General features: G+C 42.3%; 1 protein-coding gene and 1 long non-coding RNA gene across 2 annotated transcripts; one reads left to right on the top strand and one right to left on the bottom strand.

Moving 5' to 3' along the window:
• Window positions 1-185: 185 nt before the first annotated feature.
• LOC123595842 lies at window positions 186-14796 on the bottom strand. The gene is made up of 5 exons (XR_006711397.1): window positions 14413-14796; window positions 11943-12039; window positions 10314-10433; window positions 3428-3522; window positions 186-1297 (listed from the first exon to the last, which is right to left on the bottom strand). It is a non-coding gene; the product is annotated as an uncharacterized LOC123595842 (long non-coding RNA).
• On the top strand, window positions 2305-11519 carry ODAPH (odontogenesis associated phosphoprotein). The gene is made up of 2 exons (XM_045473735.1): window positions 2305-2392; window positions 10116-11519. Exons 1-2 carry the CDS (start codon window positions 2326-2328, stop codon window positions 10508-10510), a joined length of 462 nt encoding a protein of 153 aa, XP_045329691.1. The 5' UTR covers window positions 2305-2325; the 3' UTR covers window positions 10511-11519.
• Window positions 14797-20868: the final 6072 nt, after the last annotated feature.

The following is a 20868-nucleotide window of genomic DNA, read 5'->3' as shown; positions in this document are numbered from 1 at the left end:
CAGTATTTAAGAGTCTCTTATGGTTTGCCTCCCTTCCTCTCTGTAACTCTTTTTCCCCCCTTCCCCTCCCCCATGGTCTACCGTTAAGTTTCTCAGGATCCACATATGAGTGAAAACATATGGTATCTGTCTTTTTCTGACTGACTTATTTCACTTAGCATAATACCTTCCAGTTCCATCCACGTTGCTGCAAATAGCAGGATTTTATTCTTTCTCATCGCTTTCAACAATAGCCAAATTATGGAAAGAGCCAGAAAGGTACTTTTATTACAGCACGGGGATAGGACCCAGGGGCCGAAAGTGCTACACTTTCTGCTGCTTAGTGCTCAAGGGGGAGAGGACGTGCAGGGAGTATTAGATCATAAATGTCTTCTTCAAATTTCTACACGTAAAACTACTTTCACAAGATTTCTCTGGTGCTTATCCTTCAGCTCGATATTAACTATCAGTGAGATTTACAAGCAGTCATGAGACCTTTTAAGACTGTAGCAAAGGGCACGTATTTGATCCTTATCGGAACAATGCAGGCTGTCGGTCAGCCTTCTGGGCTAAAGGTGAACATTTTTCTGCTTCAGTCCCTCATCAGTATATGTAATACCTCACCCAGTGACATAAAATTACAGATTTCTCTGCCTCCAGTACTCCTCTCTCTTGATACTCAAGACCCTTTATTGTTATTCTTAGTATTTAATGTCCTTGCACGACCATAAGCTCCGTGAGAGCAGAACCCTAAGTTTTAGTCCCAGCACCTAGACCAGTGTGTGGCACATGATACATGACCAACAGAGAGCTGCCCAATCAGTGGGTAATGCCTTGTTCTCCATGATCCCTGCTTCCTTTCCAAACTGCTGACAAATTGTCCGTTTAATCATCTGTCCTAGAATTTTGCCTAGGATCCTCATCAGGCCTGTGGAATCTGCCATTTTCTAGTTTGTGAGTATTTGCATTCTTCCTCAGTTTGGTCCTCAGCTTGCATGGTCTCCCCCGATAGATTGTTAGCCCTTGGAAGCCAGGGACTGTGTTTTGTTTTGTTCTTTCTGCAATGCCCAGGAAAATGTTCTCAAAGTGGAGGTCTGTGGAGTGACTGAATGAGTAGACAACTATTAGCTCCTAAGAGAACAAGTTAAGAACTGGAGTCATTATAATTCACTGACAACCCTAACCACTCCCTTTCATGGGCCAGGCCTTGTGGCTGGGGCTTCAGGTCAGTTACCTCTTCTATATCCATCACCACTCCAAGGGAAATACGACAAGGCCCATTTTACACAAGAGATGCCTCCGAGTCTCAGGGATTCACCTAGACAGGAAGAGAAGGTATCAAGATTGAAGCCAGTTTTCCCAATTCAAGATCCATGCTCTTTCTCATGGTGGCCATCCCCTCCCATCTCTCCTAGACAAACCGAATTCTCTCAGGAAACAAACCAGGCACACCATGTCCACCATAGGGACAATATGATGAATCAGAAGGAGCCCTGGAAACACAACTCACTGAGTTCATCTACCAAATGGTCACGTTTGAGGGCACCTGGGTGGCTCGGTCAGTTAAGCGTCCGACTTTGGCTCAGGTCATGATCTCACGGTTTGTGAGTTTGAGCCCGGCATCAGGCTCTGTGCTGACAGCTCAGAGCCTGGAGCCTGCTTCACATTCTGTGTCTCCCTCTCTCTCTGCCCCTCCCCTGCTCACGCTGTTTCTCTCTCTCACACAAAATAAATAAACATTAAATTTGAAAAAAAATAGCCATGTTTGTGTGGACAGCGACCGTGATGGCTACTAGAGAACATAGTTTTGTGACGCTGCTGCCTTTGGCTCCTGGACAAAAGCAGAGAAGAGAAGAAAAAGCCGTAATCTCTGACCCAAGGCCTGTGAACAGCCTCTTCAAACCACCTGGGTCAGGAAGACTTTGGACAACGCCCTCCCCATCCTGCTTGGCTTTTTAAAGTAAGTCAACCACACAGAGGGAAGCACTGTTGAGTATTCCCTAAACAGATTCTTTCTCTTGCCCAGGGAGACCCATAGAACAAGTAAAGAGAGGGCACTACGGGCAGAGAAGATTGGAGGGAATTAAAAGGGTAGTGAGGGTGTGGTTGTCCACAATCTGACTCCAAAGGATAGATGAATGCCGTTTGGGTGTCATTCCAAGAAACTTCTGGTTGATAAACACTGTCTGGTATTTCCTTGCTGATTTCTTACCCTCATACCGCAGGCCCTGATTCCTGTGGTCCACTGAGCAAATGCAAATTACCTGAATCAGGCTGCCGGTGACTCACCGGCTCCCCTTTAAAGCAACCTGGGCTCGGGGCAGTGACTGCTCAGGGTGGAAAGCCATGGCTCACCAACTCTGCTTCACCTGCCGGCTATTGGTCTGCTGGGTGGTGGTAACCGTGGCGGAAGGTAAGGCTTTGGCTCTTATTCTACTGTGGGTCCCTAATTAATAAGTTGTGTGAAAAGACAACTATATGTATCCATGAACCGGACATAATTTTGTCAGCTTCCATCAGCCTGTGTGGTTGAGGAGAAAGAAGCTAAATTTTGTCATCTGAAGACCTTAGTCCTCGTCTCAGCCCTAACTATGTGACTTCAGACATACTTAACCTTTCTCACATCAGTCTCCTCATATGTGGGGTGACAGTATTAATTATTATGGGGGTTATAAGGACAAAATGAGCTATCTTGCAAGAAAAGCTCTTCCAGCTCAAAACACTATCCAATACCAGTTGTTATTATTGTAAAGCTAACAATTTCCATCCTGAATTACGGCAGGGTCCACCTCTTGCCATCCCCAGCAGCACAGTAATTTGCACATGGTGGCTGTTTAATCTCTGTTTGTTAATTGCTTTAATTAATCACATCTAGGCAGCTGCGTCTTGGGGCTACCGAAGTGAACATAGCTTTCTCTAGGATTATATTACATTCTGCTTCTCCACTGCTCCTATTCTCTTTCCTTTCCCCCATCACAAAGTTTCCCGGGCGGCCTGAGCTTTAAAATTGGGTTGCACACCCCTGGAGGAAAGAGAGAAGAGGCTAGGGAAGAGGGGAGGAAGGGAAAGGAGAGAAAGAGATGCTGGGGGATCTGGGTCTAATGTTGTTTCTTTCACAAGTCACCTTCGTTCCAGCACCAGATACTGTTCAGGGAGGTGAGACCCAGGATCAAACCAACTACCCTGGGGTCTCTGCAGGGGCTCAGCCAGACCCTAGTCATCTCCCCTCCCCCAAAGCTCACATACAGAGGAGAGGGGCAGAGACCCGGAGGCTGGGGGTGAGACCACCAGAGGTCACTTTGCCCAACCTCTGCATGAACTCTGGCAATCAGAAGGGGAGGAGATCTTACAAATGACACCTGCCCCGTTCCCAAAACCAGACTCCCAAGCACCACCCGCTGAACGTGACATCTCAAAGAGGCATCGTAAAACACAACCAGCCACCTACCTGACATCTTCTTTCCAGAAAGTGAACCACTCTTCGGGAAACTTTGTAAATACATAGCTGAACAAGTTATAATGAGGTCATAGGTGTATCCACATCTGAAAAAACACCAATTAAAATGTGAGATACGACTTCTGAATTTGGCTCATGCTTCCCCACTGTCCCTCACGCTGGCATCAAAACTCCTTCAAATGTAGCTTCGCTCTGTCCATGCAGCCCTGGTTCCAGCTCGTCACTCGCCTATCTGTGCCACGTCTGGTCGCGTGTGGGTGTCCAAACTCACCCTGCCCTCACCTGTTTATTGCAATTCTGCTTCACCTGATGACATTTAAATGTAGCTATAGGACTGTTCCGCAAAGATTTTTTTAAGGTACATAATTGAAAGGGGCGCCAGGGTGGCTCAATAGGTTAAGTGTCCTACTCTTGGTTTCAGCTCAGGTCATGATCTCATGGTTCATGAGGTCGAGCCCCATGTCGGGTTCTGTGCGGACAGCGCAGAACCTGCTTGGGATTCTGTCTCTCTGTCTTTCTCTCTTTCCCCCTCCCCTGCTGGCATGCATGTGCGTGCGCTCTCTCTCTCTCTCTCAAAAATAAACTTAAAACAAAAGAAACACATAACTGAAAAATTGCTATCTCTCTCTCTGACATCTCGGAATTAGAGCAATTTGTACATCATCCGTGACACGTGCCTCTTTCTGCTCTGTAGTACAGATCCATGTATTTGTAGCACTTCCCAAGTGCAGGCCCGTGTCTTTATTATCTCTGAGTTTGCCATAACACCTAACACAGTAACCTGCACACAGTGGAAATGACTGGCTTTATAGCACAGAATTGAAAGAGGCCTTTGTGACACTTTCTGGGCTCCAAATTCTTTCCCTGTAGGCTTAGAGATTTGACCAAAAGAGCCAGTCATTCTGTGAGTCTACAAAATGAGCTGAGTTGCAGTTATTGTGAGTAAATTCGTCACAGAACTTATATTCCTTTCTGGTTCAACTCTGAAAGCACATGAGAATTTTCTATGACTCCATGGGCCTTATAAGGGGAGAACTGCGTACTTAAACATTACGTATGAGTTTACTTCTCTTAAAAATCAGTACAGTTCATTACAAACCAGCTATCGTCTGCCCAAATAACCACAGACTACAGGTAATTGTTCTGTTGGGTTTTTTTTTTCTTTTTTTTAAAGAAAAGGGACTTCTCATCCTTACTTAAAAAAAAAAAGTACTAGTTGTTGATATGCTATGAATTTCATGTCTAGACTATAATAAACCCGCTCAAAATTGATATCCAAACTTCAAGTGATACTTTGGCTTGATTTTTTATTATAGTCTAATTTTAAATGTAAGTTATTGCAAATTTTCTGGGACTGAAATTAAATACTCATGAGTTTCACAAAATCTACAGAGAAAAACCCTCAACATCTGCCTGACCATTCATTCAATTTATTGACTATGTACTGGACCCCCCTCTAAGCCAGGTGTATTGTAGGTGCTAAGGACAGAGCCATGACCAACAGAATCTCTGTTTTCATCAAGGTCCCGTTCTAATAGCATCTGTACCCTTTAGTCCTATCAGTAGCACACATATTTTATACCTAAAGTGAAACCCGATGGGCCCAAGAAAATGGGCCTTTGTGCTGATAGAATCTTTCTTCCATGACATTCAAGATTAATAATAACAGTAGCTAATGCCTACTAAGTGCATACTGTGTATCAGACATGTTCTGGACACTTTACGTGTCTTAATTCAGACAATGCAACAAGCCAATGAGGTAGGTAGTATTTTTTTTTTTCCATTTTACAAATAAGGAAAAGGAGACTCAGAAAAGTTAAGGAACCTGTCAATGGTCATACAGCTATTAAGTGGCAGAGCTCAGGGATCCTGGTTCTAGAGTCTATGCTTTAAACACTATCATCTTCTGTCTTATGTTTTTAATCTATATTTATTTTTATAAAGTTTATTAATTTATTTTTTAGAGAGAGAGAGAGTGGGGGAGGGACAAAGAGAGAGGGAGACAGAGTATCTCAAGCAGGCTCTGTGCTATCAGCACAGAGCCCCATGCGGGACTCACACCCAAGAACTGTGAGATCATGACCTGAGTCTAAACCTCAGACGCTTAACTGACTGAGCCACCCAGGCACCTCTCAATCTGTATTCAAATATTTGACCTACTTTGGTCTGATTAACGTCACAAAAGTGCTCTCATCTCTGACATTCAGTGCCTTTGGGGGCATGTCTGTGTGTTAAATATTGAAAACCATCTATTTATAATGATCGCATCATCTCCGAGAGGTGGGGAGATGGTAACTTTGGAAATTATAGAAACAGAGATTTCTCTCAATCAATTCAATTCCACTGCAGGCACTGTGGCAGGGCTAAGGAGACATGGTCTACAGGGTGGTCATGTGGATGTTCCAGTGGAGAAATACAACCACTGAATAGTAATCACATGACTGATGAGTACTCTGAAAGTGGACTCCCAGAGTGGTATGGAAGCATAGCGCCAAGGGCTTTAAGCCAGCCTCAGGGTAGGAAAGACCTCACTGAGGAAATGAGGCATGAAATATGCGTAGGAGTAAGCCAGGCAAAGAGGACAGGAAATGGTGCTTGGGTATCTGGAACCAGTTTGTTAAAAGCCCAGGACCGGTAATGATTTTTGCCAAAGTAGGTTTTCTTGAGTAGAGAAAGCACAGTCAGGTTCCAGTAGATTAAATGTGGGGGGCCATAGGGGGCGCATGTAGATGACTGTGTAGATATCTCTCTGAAGTGAGAGAGATAAGAACCAAAGAAGTTCATGGCAGATCACTGAGGTTTTCTTTCTGAAATATGCAGCTAAGTAGTCTACTTACAAAAGTAGAGAGACTTTTGAAGAAAATTCTTCAAATGAATGACAAAGAATGAGAATTTTGAAGGGGCTTTGAGAAGAGTGTCAAAGATCCAGAAGCCAGTGGGAATGGAGCAGAACAAGGAGAAACAAAAGAATTGGTGAGCAGTGTTAACTCAGCCAAAGTTGGAGACCATGAATGGCATCAATGTCCTCACCCAAATGTGTGGCCTTAACATGTACAGTTTCCCAAATCAATCCCTATGGTTCCCACATTTTAGAGCCCTTGTGCTAGTCAACCAGTGCCCTGCAATAGTCATCATGTGTCTAGTTTGCTGGAAGAATATGGTTTTACGTGGTCCTGCCCACATTCTTGGGCTGGTTACTAGGACAAGCTTGTATCTTGATATAGAGCTCTTGGAAATCCCTGGACGAGAGCGGTGAACACTGCTGGACATCCCAGAATCAGAGAAAACCTACCTAGCAGGCTCTAACACCCCAGAGTCAGCAGGAAGATTTGGTTGAATAGACTCAGGTTTGAGAAATGAGATGAGCACAGGGGTAGGTGGTTGATTTGTTGTTAATGGCTGGAATACAGTGTACTGACAGACAGAGCTCAGGCCTAGCTAAGTCTGATCTAATAACAAAATGTCAAGATGGAGTTTAAGAAGAAAGTTAGTTTCTGGTGCCTGGGTGGCTCAGTTGGTTGAGTGTCTGACTCTTGATTTCAGCTCAGGTCATGATCCCAGGGTCATGCTTAAGATTCTGTCTCTCTCTCCCTCTGCCCTTCTCCCTGGCTCACATGCATGCATTCTCCCTCTCTCTCTCTCTCTCTCTCTCTCAAAAATAAGATAAATATTATTTTAAAAAATTTTTTATCTTTATTTTTGAGATAGAGACAGAGCTCAAGCAGAGCAAGGGAAGAGTGAGAGGCAGACACAGAATCTGAAGCAGGCTCCAGGCTCTGAGCTGTCAGCACAGAGCCTGATGCAGGGCTCAAGCCCATGAACTGTGAGATCATGAGCTGAGCTGAAGTCAGGGGCTTAACCAACTGAGCCACCCAGGTGCCCCTAAAATAAATCTTTAAAGAAGAAAGAAGAAAGAAGAAAGAAGAAAGAAGAAAGAAGGAAGAAGAAGGAGGAGGAGGAGGAGGGAGAAGAGGAGGGGAGGAGGAGAGGAGGAGGAGGAGGGGGAGGAGAAGAAGGAGGAGAAGAACAAGAAGGAGAAAGAGATGGAGAAGGAGAAGAAAGAAGAAGAAAGCTAGCTTCTCCACACTGACTGGATTCTCTGCAGAAAGCTTTCATGTTACAACAGTTCAGGAACAGACACCCACGCAAGTCAGCTTAAGAAGAGAATAAAGTAGGGGCACCTCAGTGGCTCAGTCGGTTGAGCATCTGCCTCTTGATTTTTGGCTCAGGTCATGAGCTAACCATCATGAGATCAAGCTCTGCTTAGGAATCTCTCTCTCTCTCTCTCTCTTTCCCTCTCTGCCCCTCCCACAAGCACGCACACACACACACACACACGCTCTGCCTCCCTCTCTCTCAAAATAAATAAATTTTAAAAAGGAGGCACCTGGGTGGCTCAGTCAGTTGACTTCAGCTCAGGTTATGATCTCACACCTGGTGAGTTTGAGTCCCAGGTCGGGCTCTGTGCTGACAGCTCAGAGCCCGGAGCCTGCTTCGGGTTCTGTGTCTCCCTCTTCCTCTGCCCCTCCCCTGCTCATGCTTTGCCTCTCTCTCTCAAAAATAAACATTAAAAAAAATTTTTTTAAAGAGTAGGTGGAGTGATTATTATAAGGATATTTCTAAGACCCTTGTGCACAGCCAGGCTTCAGAGGGATCAGCCCTAAAGAGTCAAGAACCAAGGCTACTCTTGCCACCACTCTGTTACCACATGGTCGCTTGTCTCTCTTTCTCTGAAAGGCCTTACCATTTTATGGCATCTATGGAAAGACTGGCTTCTCTGCTTACTCATCATTCAATTGGCCAAACAAAACCTAACACTCCAGTCCCTGCCCTACACCTTCCACTAACATCTTCCACTGTGTCTCTTTGTTGAAATCCTTAAATGAGAATCTGATTGGTCACTGACCAACCAATGAATGAGGTGAGTGTCTCTCAGCAGGCCAACCAGCCATCGTCAAAGATATGTAGGACTGACCTTTCCAGGGGTTGTGGGTAAAGCAGAATCTCCAGAAGGGGCTATAAACACAAGCAGGAAATAGGTATGTCCTACACAACCAAGAAATCTGAATTCAGTTGTTCTAAAGGGGAGGGGAATCCAGTTCTTTCAAGTGCCTCAGTACTTTCAACTTCCTGTGGGGAATTTGTTTTTCCATCATTTACATATAGCATCCCCTTCCAGGCCTGTGTTGGTAAGTTTGTAAAAACGTGAAAGAATAATTTTCTGAAGGGCTTACTTTTTCATAGCCAATTCCATTGGATGATACAGAGAAGAGTGTTCTCTATAGAGAAGACCTTGACACTTGAGCTTGACCCAAATTTCTTCTCAGAAACTAATTCATCCTGGTTTTTAGTACTTGCTCCCCTCCTGTGTGTAGATGCCCACCCCCCACCCCCCACTTCCCTCTTTAGGGAATGATTTCAGTGCTAGGAGAAGTGAAGCAGACCCCTTGGATGAATAGCCTTCACAGGGAGGGGCAGTTATTCTTATTTTCTTAACATTAATTCTTTTCCTCCACTGAATTTTCTTTTTTTTTAATTTTTTTTAGTGTTTATTTATTTTTGAGACAGAGAGAGACAGAGCATGAATGGGGGAGGATCAGAGAGAGGGAGACACAGAATCTGAAGCAGGCTCTAGGCTCTGAGCTGTCAGCACAGAGCCTGATGTGGGGCTCGAACTCACAGACTGTGAGATCATGACCTGAGCCAAAGTCGGATGCTTAACCAACTGAGCCACCCAGGCGCCCCTGAATTTTCATTATTTGGTTATAACTTATGAACAATAAAATATACAAATCTTAGAGGTACAGACGAATCACATTTTACATATACACATATATGTCTGTATGTATATAAACGTGTGTACGTATATGTATGTGTAAATATAAATGTGTGTGTGTCTCCATAACCACATAACAACCACCTGAAACAAGATCTAAAGAATCCTACCTTAAAAAATAATAAAAATAAATAAAAATAAAGAATTCTTTTTCCACAAAATAACACCTACCCTAACCCTAAATTAATTACTTAAGAATTTTTTGTGACCATAGATGGGTTTTCCTTGTTCTTGAACTTTATATAAGTGGAATCTTACAGGATGCACTCTTTCGTGTCTAACTCCTTTTGCTCAATATAATATCTGTGGGATGCCTCTAGGTTGTCATATTAGTAAGTCTTCCTTTATTTGTTGCCCCCTTTTCATTGTATATACACGGTTTGTTTAACCTTTCTCCTATTGATGGACACGTGTACTGTTTCCAAGCTTAAGAGCTATTATGAATAAGGCTTAAGAAGGGTGGGGGTGGGCAGCCGAATGCCTCAATGGGAAGAGCATCTGACTCTCGATCCCAAAGTCCTGAGTTCAAGCCCCGTGTCGGGCATGGAGCCTACTTAAAAAAATAATAATATGAATATGAACAAGGCTGCTATGAACATTCGTGAAGTAGTCTTTTGAAGACATATGCATTCATTTCTCTTGGATAAATTCCTCGGAGTAGGACTGCTGGGTCATGAGGTGTGTTCATGTTTCATTCTGTTGGACCTTGGCAGTTTTTTCAAACTTGTTTTGAGACTTCTCTATTTCTCTCTCCCAATCTTTCTGCCCTGCTGCCATCTAAAGTATCTCCCTTCTGCTTCTGCTATCAGGCCTTTTTGCTGACTTGCACCTTTCTCCCCGCAGGACAAAAAGCAGTAGCCACCCCTCTTAGAGGTTCACAAGATGACGGAGGCCCTACAGACTGCGAGATCTTTACACTCACCCCTCCACCCACCATAAGGAACCCGGTGACGAGGATTCAGCTCGTCCCAAGGACACCCAAGTGTCCCTTTCATTTTTTTCCACAAGGGCCTAGAGTCCACATTAGGTTTCCAAACAGACCTTTCCTTCCTCGGAAGTGCAACCGTCGTTTTCAGTTTCGTCCGTTCTTTTGGCTACACAGTCGCCTCACTCCTCATTATAGATATTTCCCCAGAAGAAAACTGTGGAGAGGAAGCTCCTCTGAAGAAAGCAGAGAGAAAAGAGAAGCCCCAAACATGCTGATGCAAAAGAGGCCAATACCTCCGAAAAGAGATTAAAAAGATTCCTGCTTTCTTTTTCCAAACTAAAATGATTGGAGTTGAACATGAAGTATCTTAAACACCACAGACTAGAAATCGTTCTTCATGTCTGCAGGGAAGATATCGGCTTACAGGATATTCATGTTTGCCAGATAGGAGCGATAACTACATTACTCTTATCCCCAACTTTTTAAGATCTCAGGATATTCATGCAAATAAAATCCTAAAATGGGTGGTTCCAAGAATTCCTGCACAGACTGCAATGCCAGGAGAATCAGCTCTCTCTTCTAAACTAAAGTGAAAGCATTTAAACAAATCGATATAAACCAAATGAAGACATTAATGACACCCTTTTTACTCACTGGAAAACTTACAGAGCGAAGCGTATTTACAAAGTGAACTGTAAAGGAAATTATAGAAAACTGAAAGTTTAATGTTATTCTTATTTTACTCTCTGTTTGGCCATGGTGTAGATAGTGACTACTTATTTGTTTATCTTTTACCGAGGTGTAATTGACATGACATTATATTAGTTTCAGATGTACAATGTAACGATTCCCTATTTGTATATATTGCAAAAAATCACGATAAGTCCAGTTAACAACCATTACCATACAAGTTATGATTTTTTTTTCTCACAATGAGAACTTTCAGGATCCACTCAGTTTTCTAATGACAACGACAAAAGAATTATAATCATTAAAGCAAAACAAAGTTATGGGGCATCTAAGATAATACCTTGAAGATATCATAAACTAAATCACCTAACTTAAAAAACTATTTTTTAACTGTAATATCTAAAGTTACTTTTATGTTGACTTTTTAAGCAACCAGTGCAAATTAGTTTGATAAGTATCTCACTGTTTCTCACCTTATCATCATATGGATACTAGCTTAGATTGCTTATTATTTATTTCCCCTAGAACTTTCAGTAAGGTTCCAGACTCAAAGTCTGATTAAAAGTTTACATGGATGATTTCACTCATATGTGGAATTTAAGAAACACAGCAGATGAACATAGGGGAAGGGAAGGAAAAATATGATAAAAACAGAGAGGGAGGCAAACTATAAGAGACTCCTAAATACAGAGAACAAACTGAGGGTTGCTGGAGGGGTGTTGGGTGGGGGTATGGGCTACATGAGTGATGGACATTAAGGAGGGCACTTATTGGGATGAACACTGGGTGTTGCATCCAAGAAATGAATCACTAAATTCTACTCCTGAAACCATTATTACACTATATGTTAACTTGGATTTAAATAAAATTTAAAAAAAATTTTTTTTTAAGTTTACATGGATGTTCTTGTAACTCTAGAGCTCCAAAGACATAAGTTGAGTCAACTATAGGAAGCTGAGCGTGCAACAAGAGTTAACAAATCCCACCGATTGCATTCACTGGGCATTGCTGTAGCCATTCTGTAAATACTGCCTCCTGTCTGTGCCACTCACCTTGCCTGTAACATAGGAACTTGACTTTTGCATATGTGGTCAAGGGCTTACACGTGTTCCTCCCAAGAAGTGCATGCAAAAGTTGCTGCTGCCACTGCTTTTACAAAGGAAAAAAAAAAAAGAACATAAAGACATGAGGTCGCTGGGAATGTTGCTTGGGAAAGGAAGAGACAGAGAAATTCATCATACTGTTCTTCTTTGCTATGTGAAAAGATAAAAAGGAAAAAAAAAATTCCTTCACTGACTTCCTAGCAAATTTTCTTATAAGAACAGATATTTGCTTCAAAAGTATGAGCTTAAATAAAAACTGTATTTGAAATCCTAAGAAACTCTGTATTTTGTAATAAACTGGCTGTCTCGTTTGCTTTCTTTTTGATTCGTGGGGCATAATCAGAACAGGGCCAAAGTCGGGCAAACCTGAAGACAGGTAAATGTTTGTGTTTGAATCTCACCTCCCTTTCTGGACCCCCACCTCTATTACAGCACTCTTCCTGCTCCCCACTCCCACTCCAGAGTCTTCCATGGCTCACAGGAATCCCAAACTCAATTGCTCTGAAATCTAGTCCATGGAGACCCTGCTGGGTGACATACAAACCTCAGAAAAATTAAGACAAACTAAAGCATCACCGCTTCAATGCCTCAGTCACTGCATCTATTATAGAAAGCAGGCTGTTTCTACAGTGTTTCATAGTGGGGACCTTTTCCAGAATAACTCTGGGTATAATTGCAACATTCCTCCCCCTTGAACATGCATAGAGTTGCCCATATGAAAAGTAGACTACACCTGTAATTTAAAACGTATGATTTAAATGATTTTTTAAAAATCATGATAAAAAAATTTGTATCCTTTTGTCTAATAATTTTTTCTTTAAAAATACAGTGATGCCTAGCAGGTTTATTGCCTCAGGGAGATAGTTTTCATCACTAACACCTCAAAGTGAATTTATGTATCAAATGCGTTCCTCTTAGCATGTAAGTGGGCTTTGTTGCTTTTAAAGCAATGGAAGGGTGTGATAACTCTTGTGCTTTGTGGCATGAACAACCTATGCATGTCTAAAGTTCCGATTATGCTAGAAAGGCATAACCTGAATCTAATCATCAGACAAACCCAGACTGAGGGACATTTACAAAACACCTGCTGTGTAATCTTCAAAAATGTAGATGTCGTGGTAGGCAAAGGTTAAAGGAGATCAAAGAGACATGATAATCAAATGTAACATGTGGTCCTGGAGGTGGGAAGGAGAGGGAGAGATTACCAGAAAGAATAGTATTGGGATGACTGGCAAAATTTTAATATGGCCATGTGTTACATAATAGCCTTATGTCAGTGTTAATTTTTTTGAATTTGATGATTATGTAAGAGAACATCCTTACATAATAAGATGAAGTATTTGAAGGTAAAGGAGTATGATTTCTTCTCAAAACCATTTCATCTCAAACCATTCAGGGGGCAGCCAAACCAGGAGAGGAGGGACATGCAGCCTGCATGGGGTTGGCTACTAAATGATTGGTTTGTGGCCCATTTAAACCCTGGGGTTTGCTACGCCCCTGATTAGACATGAAAAATTAAGAAAGAGCTGACTTATTTTATAGATGTTACCGTATGGCATTTGGAAAATCATTTGAAACCAATCAAATGTTAGTTTGCTGGGACTGCTATAATGAAAATGCCACAGCCTGGGACGCTTAAACAGTGCAAATTCACTTTCTCACAGTTCTGGAATCTGGAAGTGCAAAGTCAAGGTGTCAAGAGGGTGGGCTTCCTCTGAGGCCTCTCCCCTTGGCTTGCAGATGGCTGCCCTCTTGCTGCCTCTTCACAGGGTCTTTCTTCTGTGCACGTGTGTGCCGGTGTCTTTCCTGTGCGTGCAATTTTTCTCTTCTTAATAAGGATATCTGTCAGATTGGATATCTCCAAATATAGTCACCCTCTGACGTATTGGGGATTAACACTCCAACATACGAATGTCAGGATAAATTCAGCCCATAACACGAGGTATCCAATTTTGAAAGCAATGAACTACAAACTCCTAGAACAGCTGCATAATCTAGAGAAAGCTGGCTTTGATTCTACAGAACACAGTGGGACAATGCTCAGGTGCGTCCATGAAGGAAGGAAGGAAGGAAGGAAGGAAGGGAGGGAGGGAGGGAGGGAGGGAGGGAGGAAGGAAGGAAGGAAGGAAGGAAGGAAGGAAGGAAAGAAGGAAGGAAGGAAGAGGTTCAGCATTTTCCTTTTTTAAGCACAGAGCATATCTGACTTATTTGTATAATAAAATGTAAGTAACTTTCAAGTTCCTACTGGAACCTCCAGGCTTGTTCTGAACAGCAGAGAAACAAAGGCATCAAGGATGGGAGGTGCAAACGAGTAGGCGCAGCTGAAACCATGCACTGGGGCGGTCAGGTCTATATACCTCAGCACCTCCTAGGGTCAGCACCACGTAGAACCACTGAGTCATCATGAAATAGCTCTTACCTGGAAACACAAAGTCCATCAACAGTAGAAAGGATGACTAAATTGTTATTGTGTCATACAGTGGAATACCACACAGTAAGGCAAAACCGTGGATGACGGCTTCACATCACAGCATAAATGAACCTCACCTCATGTTGAGTGAAAGATGTCAAATACAAAAGAATACATACAATAAGATTTCATGTATATTAAATTCGGGGCCAGGCAAAACTAATCCATGGTGACAGAGGTCAGAATAGTGATGACATTTAAGGGGTGGTTGGCTGAGTAAGGGCAAGAGGGAGACTGCTAGGAGCTAGAAATATTCCATAACTGGGGGCACCTGGGTGGCTCAGTTGGTTAAGTATCCGACTTCGGCTCAGGTCATGATCTCACAGTTCGTGAGCTCCGCATTGGGTTGTCTGCTGTCAACGCAGAGCCTGCTTCAGATCCTCTCTCCCCATCTCTCTCTGCACCCCCCCCCCTCAAAAATAGATGAACATTTTTAAAAAACAAAAAGAAAGAATTATTCCATAACTGGATCTGGATGGTAGTCACACAGGTGTGTGCATTTATAAAAATTCATCAAACTGTATACTTAAGATTTACGTATCTTACTATATGTAAGTTATCAGTTAAAAATTTTTAATGCTGTAGGGGCGACTAGGTGGCTCAGTCAGCTAAGCATCCGGCTTCAGCTCAGATCATGATCTTGCGGTTCGTGGGTTTGAGCCCCGCATCTGGCTCTGTACTGACAGCTCAGAGCCTGGAGCCTGCTTCAGATTCTGTGTCTCCCTCTCTCGCCCCTCCTCAACCCATGCTCTGTCTCTCTCTGTCTCTCAAAAACAAATAAACATTAAAAAAATTTTTTAATATGTTTAATGCTGTAGTATAAAAGAAATCAGTAAATATATGCTAATTATAATTATAGATTTGTTTATCAAACAAGCATTCAAATATTCTATTTTCTGGTAGGTACCAAGGTTGTATAAAGTAATACTTCACTGATAATAAATCAGACCAAAAAAGGCAAATACTGTATTATATCACTTATATGTGGAATCTAAAAAAGCCAATCACCGAGACAGGGAGAGCAGAGTGGTGGTCACCAGGGGCTGAGGGGTGGGGAAATGGGGAAATATTGGTCAAAAAGCATAAACTTCCAGTCATAAGATTAACATGTTCTGGGAATCTAACATACAGTGTGGTGATTATAGTTAATAACACTGTATTATAGACTTGAAAATTGCCAAGAGAGTAGACCTTAAATATTCTCACCACAAAAACAGAGATCGTAATCATGTGACAGGATGGAGATGTTAGCTAACCCTGTGGTAATCATACCGCAATATATGTGTGTCAAATCACCACGTTGTACACCTTAAACTTATACAATGATCAATGTCAATTATCTCTCAATAAATGGCAGGGGAGCAATATTTCACTGGAGAAATATTTCACTGAAACATCACCTCCTGACAGTAAGCAGAAGACTGCATATTTTTCAGTATATGGCAATAAGCATTTGTCTTTCCCAGCGAAGGCAAATTTCAACCGGAGTAGTCTGAACAGCCTTAAATATAACCCTATACTTCATACAGTTGGTTAGCCAAAGAACCACAGAAAGAGATTAACACGCATGCCAAACAGAAAATCTCTCCTACAATTTCAACATGGGAAATTTATGATAAGCCTGAATTGGACAGTAGCGGTTCAATGATTTGTATAGAAGGGACCGTGACAAAGTATGACATCTGAAACCTCCTGACACAGATGTCCAAGTCCTTACGGTGGCCTGCATGACCTGGACTCCCACTCCGGGTCCCCAACCTCTTCCTCTCTGACCTTATCTCCTACCTGTCTCTTCCTTTTTCCCTCCACTCGGACACACTACCTGCCTCACTGTTCCTCAGATAAACCAAGCACATACCTGTTAGTGAACTTTTAAACTTCCTGATATTTAACCCCAGATGATTCCAAATCAGCTTCCACATACCAGGGGAAACCTCAGGATTTTAAAACCTTCTCCAGAAAAGGGGCACCTGGGTGGCTCAGTTGGTTAAGCACTCTTGATTTCAGCTCAGGTCATGATCTCATGGTTTGTGAATTGAAGCCCTGACAGGGCAGGGCCTGCTTGAGATTCTCTCTCTTCCTCTCTCTCCGGCCCTCTCCCGCTCATGCATGCACACTCCCTCTCTCTCTCTTTCTCTCAGAAATAAATAAGCATTAAAAAATAAAATAGGGGCACTGGGTGGCTCAGTCCATTGAGCAACTGACTTCAGCTAGGGTCATGATCTCGCAGTTTACAAGTTGGAGCCCGTGCCAAGGTCTGTGCTGACAGCTCAGAGCTTGGAGGCGGCTTCGGATTCTGTGCCGCCTTCTCTCTCTGCCCCTCCCCCACTTACATTCTGTCTCTCTCTCTCTCTCTGTCTCTCTCTCTCTCTCAAAAATAAATATGCACTAACAATTTTTAAAAAATAAAATAAAAAATAACACCTTAAATCAAATTAAATTAAATTTCCCCAGAAAAAATAACTTATTGAGGAGATACATACATCCCTCTCAAAAAATAGTTACTGCCACCTATGCATGCTTTCAACCTTCTTTTAGGAATTTTAACGTGAATATCCCTCCGTTTTAGTGCAGATAAATCTCTCTCTTTTGGGAATTTGTTAGAGAGCTGGTCGTAATAGCAACCAGAGATAGAGAATCCGCCAATAATAATCACTCACTCATTTTGTAATTTCGTCAGGCTTTCATTAGCAACACCTATCACTTAAAAAAAAAAAATCTGAGTCCAGTCCTCTTTGTCAAGTTTTCTTCCAGGCCAAGGGAAGACATACAGGTTTCCTAGGAAGGCTAATCATCTGAGATGCCTCCTCAAACTGTTAGTCTTTAAATATCTGTTCACCAGTCAGGAGAAACTGATTTTCTGACAACAAAATTAATAACACACTTTGGTTCATGTTCTAAACAGAAGGGTTATTACATGTTTAGTACATAGTAAACCCTTTACTTTAGAAATATCTTTCAAAAATAAAAAAATTTTAATTAAAAAAAAGAAATACACTTCAAAATTTTCTTCCCTTGGAGAATTAGATGCCCACCCTTATTCAAAACAGAGGTAGATTTCATACGATCATTATGATCATTTGTGATCATTATACGATCATAAAATTGTGTTTGAAATATGTTTTAAAGTTCTCCATGTTGGCAAAGCATTTCTCGTTTTCTGTAGTCCCTTTTCAGTTTTCCTTGGTGGTGCTTTTCTCAAATCAACATGTTGAGAAGTACATTAAGGACTTACGTTTTAGACACAAAATAGGTCGCTCATTTCCCCTAAACAAGATGTTCTACGGTATTTCAAATTCCGAGTTCTTGTGGACTGACGGCTGACTTACACATACCAGCTGGCTGACATCAAGGTTGGAAGTGTGTCTGGGGCTGTACCAGGCAAACTCCCCATGAGGCATGCCAACAGAACTAGCCAGTGTGGACTCCCCAAATCCCATTCATTGTGAGCATTGGCTTACATTTTGCTGCTTGTACAGAAACCACACTTGAAGACCATGCTTCCAGTGAATCACAAAATGTCCTGAGCCCTCTTTGGATTAGCACTATTGGAAGTGGCCTGGTCGGCCCTCCTTGCCACTCTGCCTTTGCCCTTCTGCTCACATTTCATCGCTGTGAGGCAAATTTACTTTCATAATTCTCCAACTTCTTTTTCTTTTACTCAGGATTTTCAGCAAAGTCCACAGCGCTGCCCTACCACCCCCCAGACTCCCATCAGCCTAGCCCTCCTCCAGCCACTGCTTCTGCCTTCTGACCTCTGAGTCACCAGCCACCTGCTGCCATCAGGGGAGCGCTGACACCGTCCCAAAGACCCCAGGCATATGCATTGGTCTCTTCTCCCACTGTGCTTCATAAACCTGGGACTGGACTACTGGAGTGTTTAACTGTCAGCGTCCACCAGAGGGCGCCACAACACTGGCGGTACCATGTGATGGCCATGGATCACACCTACCGTTCAAATAGATTAAGAACTCGTCAATATTGGGCCCTTAAAAATGGAAAAAGAAGACCTGTTCTTGCATAGACAAAAGGAATGGATAAACACCCCTCAGGTAACGTTCATCACGGATTTAGCATTTTTGCCCTTGTACAGGATAAGACTTACAGTGAGCCTTGAGTACAGTGAGTGGGGCTTTACTGCCACCTCCTGGAACATGGCTTGGCAGCACTGGGCAATCCTGGGCAGAGCCAAAGGAGTAGGGAGGGTGTCATCTTAGCAAAATGGATTTAAGGCCAACTGCAAGCAAACCCTGAGCTCAGAACTTTCATAATTACCCTGAAATAATTCCTGTATGCCCAAACAGAACCGACTGCTTCAGCCTCTACCCTGGAAGGTAGCAGTGCTTATCTCTTACCTCTCTCAGGACCCAACAGAAGAATGGGAACCTGACAACCTTACTTAAAAAGCCAAGTGATTTTAAAGTACATTTTGCTGGCTGGTACTGCGGAAGACAGTATGGAGGTTCCTCAAAAAATTAAAAATTGATCCAGTAATCCATATGATCCATATGATCCAGTAATTCCACTACTGGGTATTTATCCAAAGAAAACGAAAACCCGCATTTGAAGGGATACATGCACCCCTATGTGTATTGCAGCATTATTCCAATAGCCAAATTATGGAAGCGACCTAAGTATCCATTGGAAAATGAATGAAGAAGATATGGTGTACATATATACGATGGAATGTTATTCAGCCACAAAAAAACAAATGAAATCTTGCCATTTGCAACAATATTTTGCTAAGCAAAATATGCCAGTCAGAGAAACACAAATACCATATGATTTCACTCATATGTGGAATTTAAAAAACAAAACAAAGGGGGGAAAAGAGAAAGACAAACCAAAAAACAGACCCTTAAATAGACAACCAACAGAGGGTTACTAGAAGGGAGATGGGTAGGCGAATGGGTGAAATAGATAGATACAGGGGGTTAAGGGTACACTTATCAGGGCGCCTGGGTGGCTTAGTCAGTTAAGCCTCCAACTTCAGCTCAGGTCATGATCGCACCTTTGGTGAGTTTGAGCTCCACATTGGGCTCTGTGCTGACAGCTCAGAGCCTGAAGCCTCCTTCAGATTCTGTGTCTCCCTCTCTCTCTGCCCCTCCCCCGCTCATGCTCTCTCTCAAAAATGAAAAAATGTTTAAAAAAAAATTTTTTTAAAAGAGTACACTTATCTTAATGAGCAATGAGTAATACGTGGAATTAATGAATCACTATATTCTACACCTGAAATGAATGTAACACTGTAGGTTAACTGTACTGGAAAATTTAAAAATAAATAAATACATTCTACTGGCTGGGTTGCATTTCCCAGTACAAAATATTTTTTTTAATTTTTTAATGTTTAATTTATTTTTGAGAGAGAGTGTGAGTGGGGGAGGAGCAGAAAGAGACGGGGACAGGATCCGAAGCGGGCTCTACACTGACAGCAGCAAGCCCGATGCAGGGCTCAAACTCATGAATCACAAGATCATGACCCAAACAGAAGTCAGACCCTCAACAAACTGAACCATTCAGGCACCCCCAGTACAAAATAATTTTGATCTAAAATATACCTTGAGCCAAACTATATGATCTTAGTCTTGAATTTGGCTTTGTTTTCAGGAGGTAGGAAAAACATTTACAAAGGAAAATCTCCAAAACTCAAGCTACAATCTACCTTTTTTTTTTTAAGACTTTTAATATCTTTTTAATTTTTTTTAACATTTTATTTATTTTTGAGACAGGGAGAGACAGAGCATGAACAGGGGAGGGTCAGAGAGAGGGAGACACAGAATCTGAAACAGGCTCCAGGCTCTGAGCTGTCAGCACAGAGCCCGACGCGGGGCTCGAACTCACGGACCGCGAGATCATGACCTGAGCCGAAGTTGGCCGCCTAACCGACTGAGCCACCCAGGCGCCCCATAAGACCTTTAATATCTTTTATTCACAGAAGGAGGAAACCAAATGACTGATAAACATATGAAAAGAATAATTATATAAAAATGTGTGTAACCTCAGTAGTAAACAAGAAAATATAAACTAAAGAGATGAGTTCCACCCATCAGACTGGTCAAAATGGAAATTATTAGTAATATCTAATATGGTCTGGGTGTGAGGAAATACTTTCTCATACACTGTTGGTGGGAAACAGTACAGCATTTTTTGGAGTATAGTTTGGCAGAACCAGTCAAAATCTAAAATGAAGCCTACCTTTTGCAGCTCCAAATATCACCTCTGCTGAGCTGTGTGACTCTTTCTCCAGCATCCATTCTACGTATATTCTCCAAGCTGGGTGGTTCCACAGGTAAACTGACATTGGCCTAAACCAATCAGAAGAATCCTGTTTCCTTTTGCTCCTGTCATTATTAATTCAGATAAAGGAATTTAACAGAGGCTCAAGCCAATAGGTTCATGCCATTC

This window comes from Leopardus geoffroyi, chromosome B1 (assembly GCF_018350155.1).
Source record: "Leopardus geoffroyi isolate Oge1 chromosome B1, O.geoffroyi_Oge1_pat1.0, whole genome shotgun sequence".
Taxonomy (NCBI): domain Eukaryota; kingdom Metazoa; phylum Chordata; class Mammalia; order Carnivora; family Felidae; genus Leopardus; species Leopardus geoffroyi.
This window is presented reverse-complemented; position numbering and strand designations above follow the sequence as displayed.

Bases quoted from the DNA above. Each gene is read 5' to 3' on its own strand.
- ODAPH (XM_045473735.1), top strand. From the start codon at position 2,326: ATGGCTCACCAACTCTGCTTCACCTGCCGGCTATTGGTCTGCTGGGTG. The intron at 2,393-10,115 runs GTAAGGCTTTGG...TTCTCCCCGCAG, and splicing joins GGTGGTAACCGTGGCGGAAG to GACAAAAAGCAGTAGCCACC.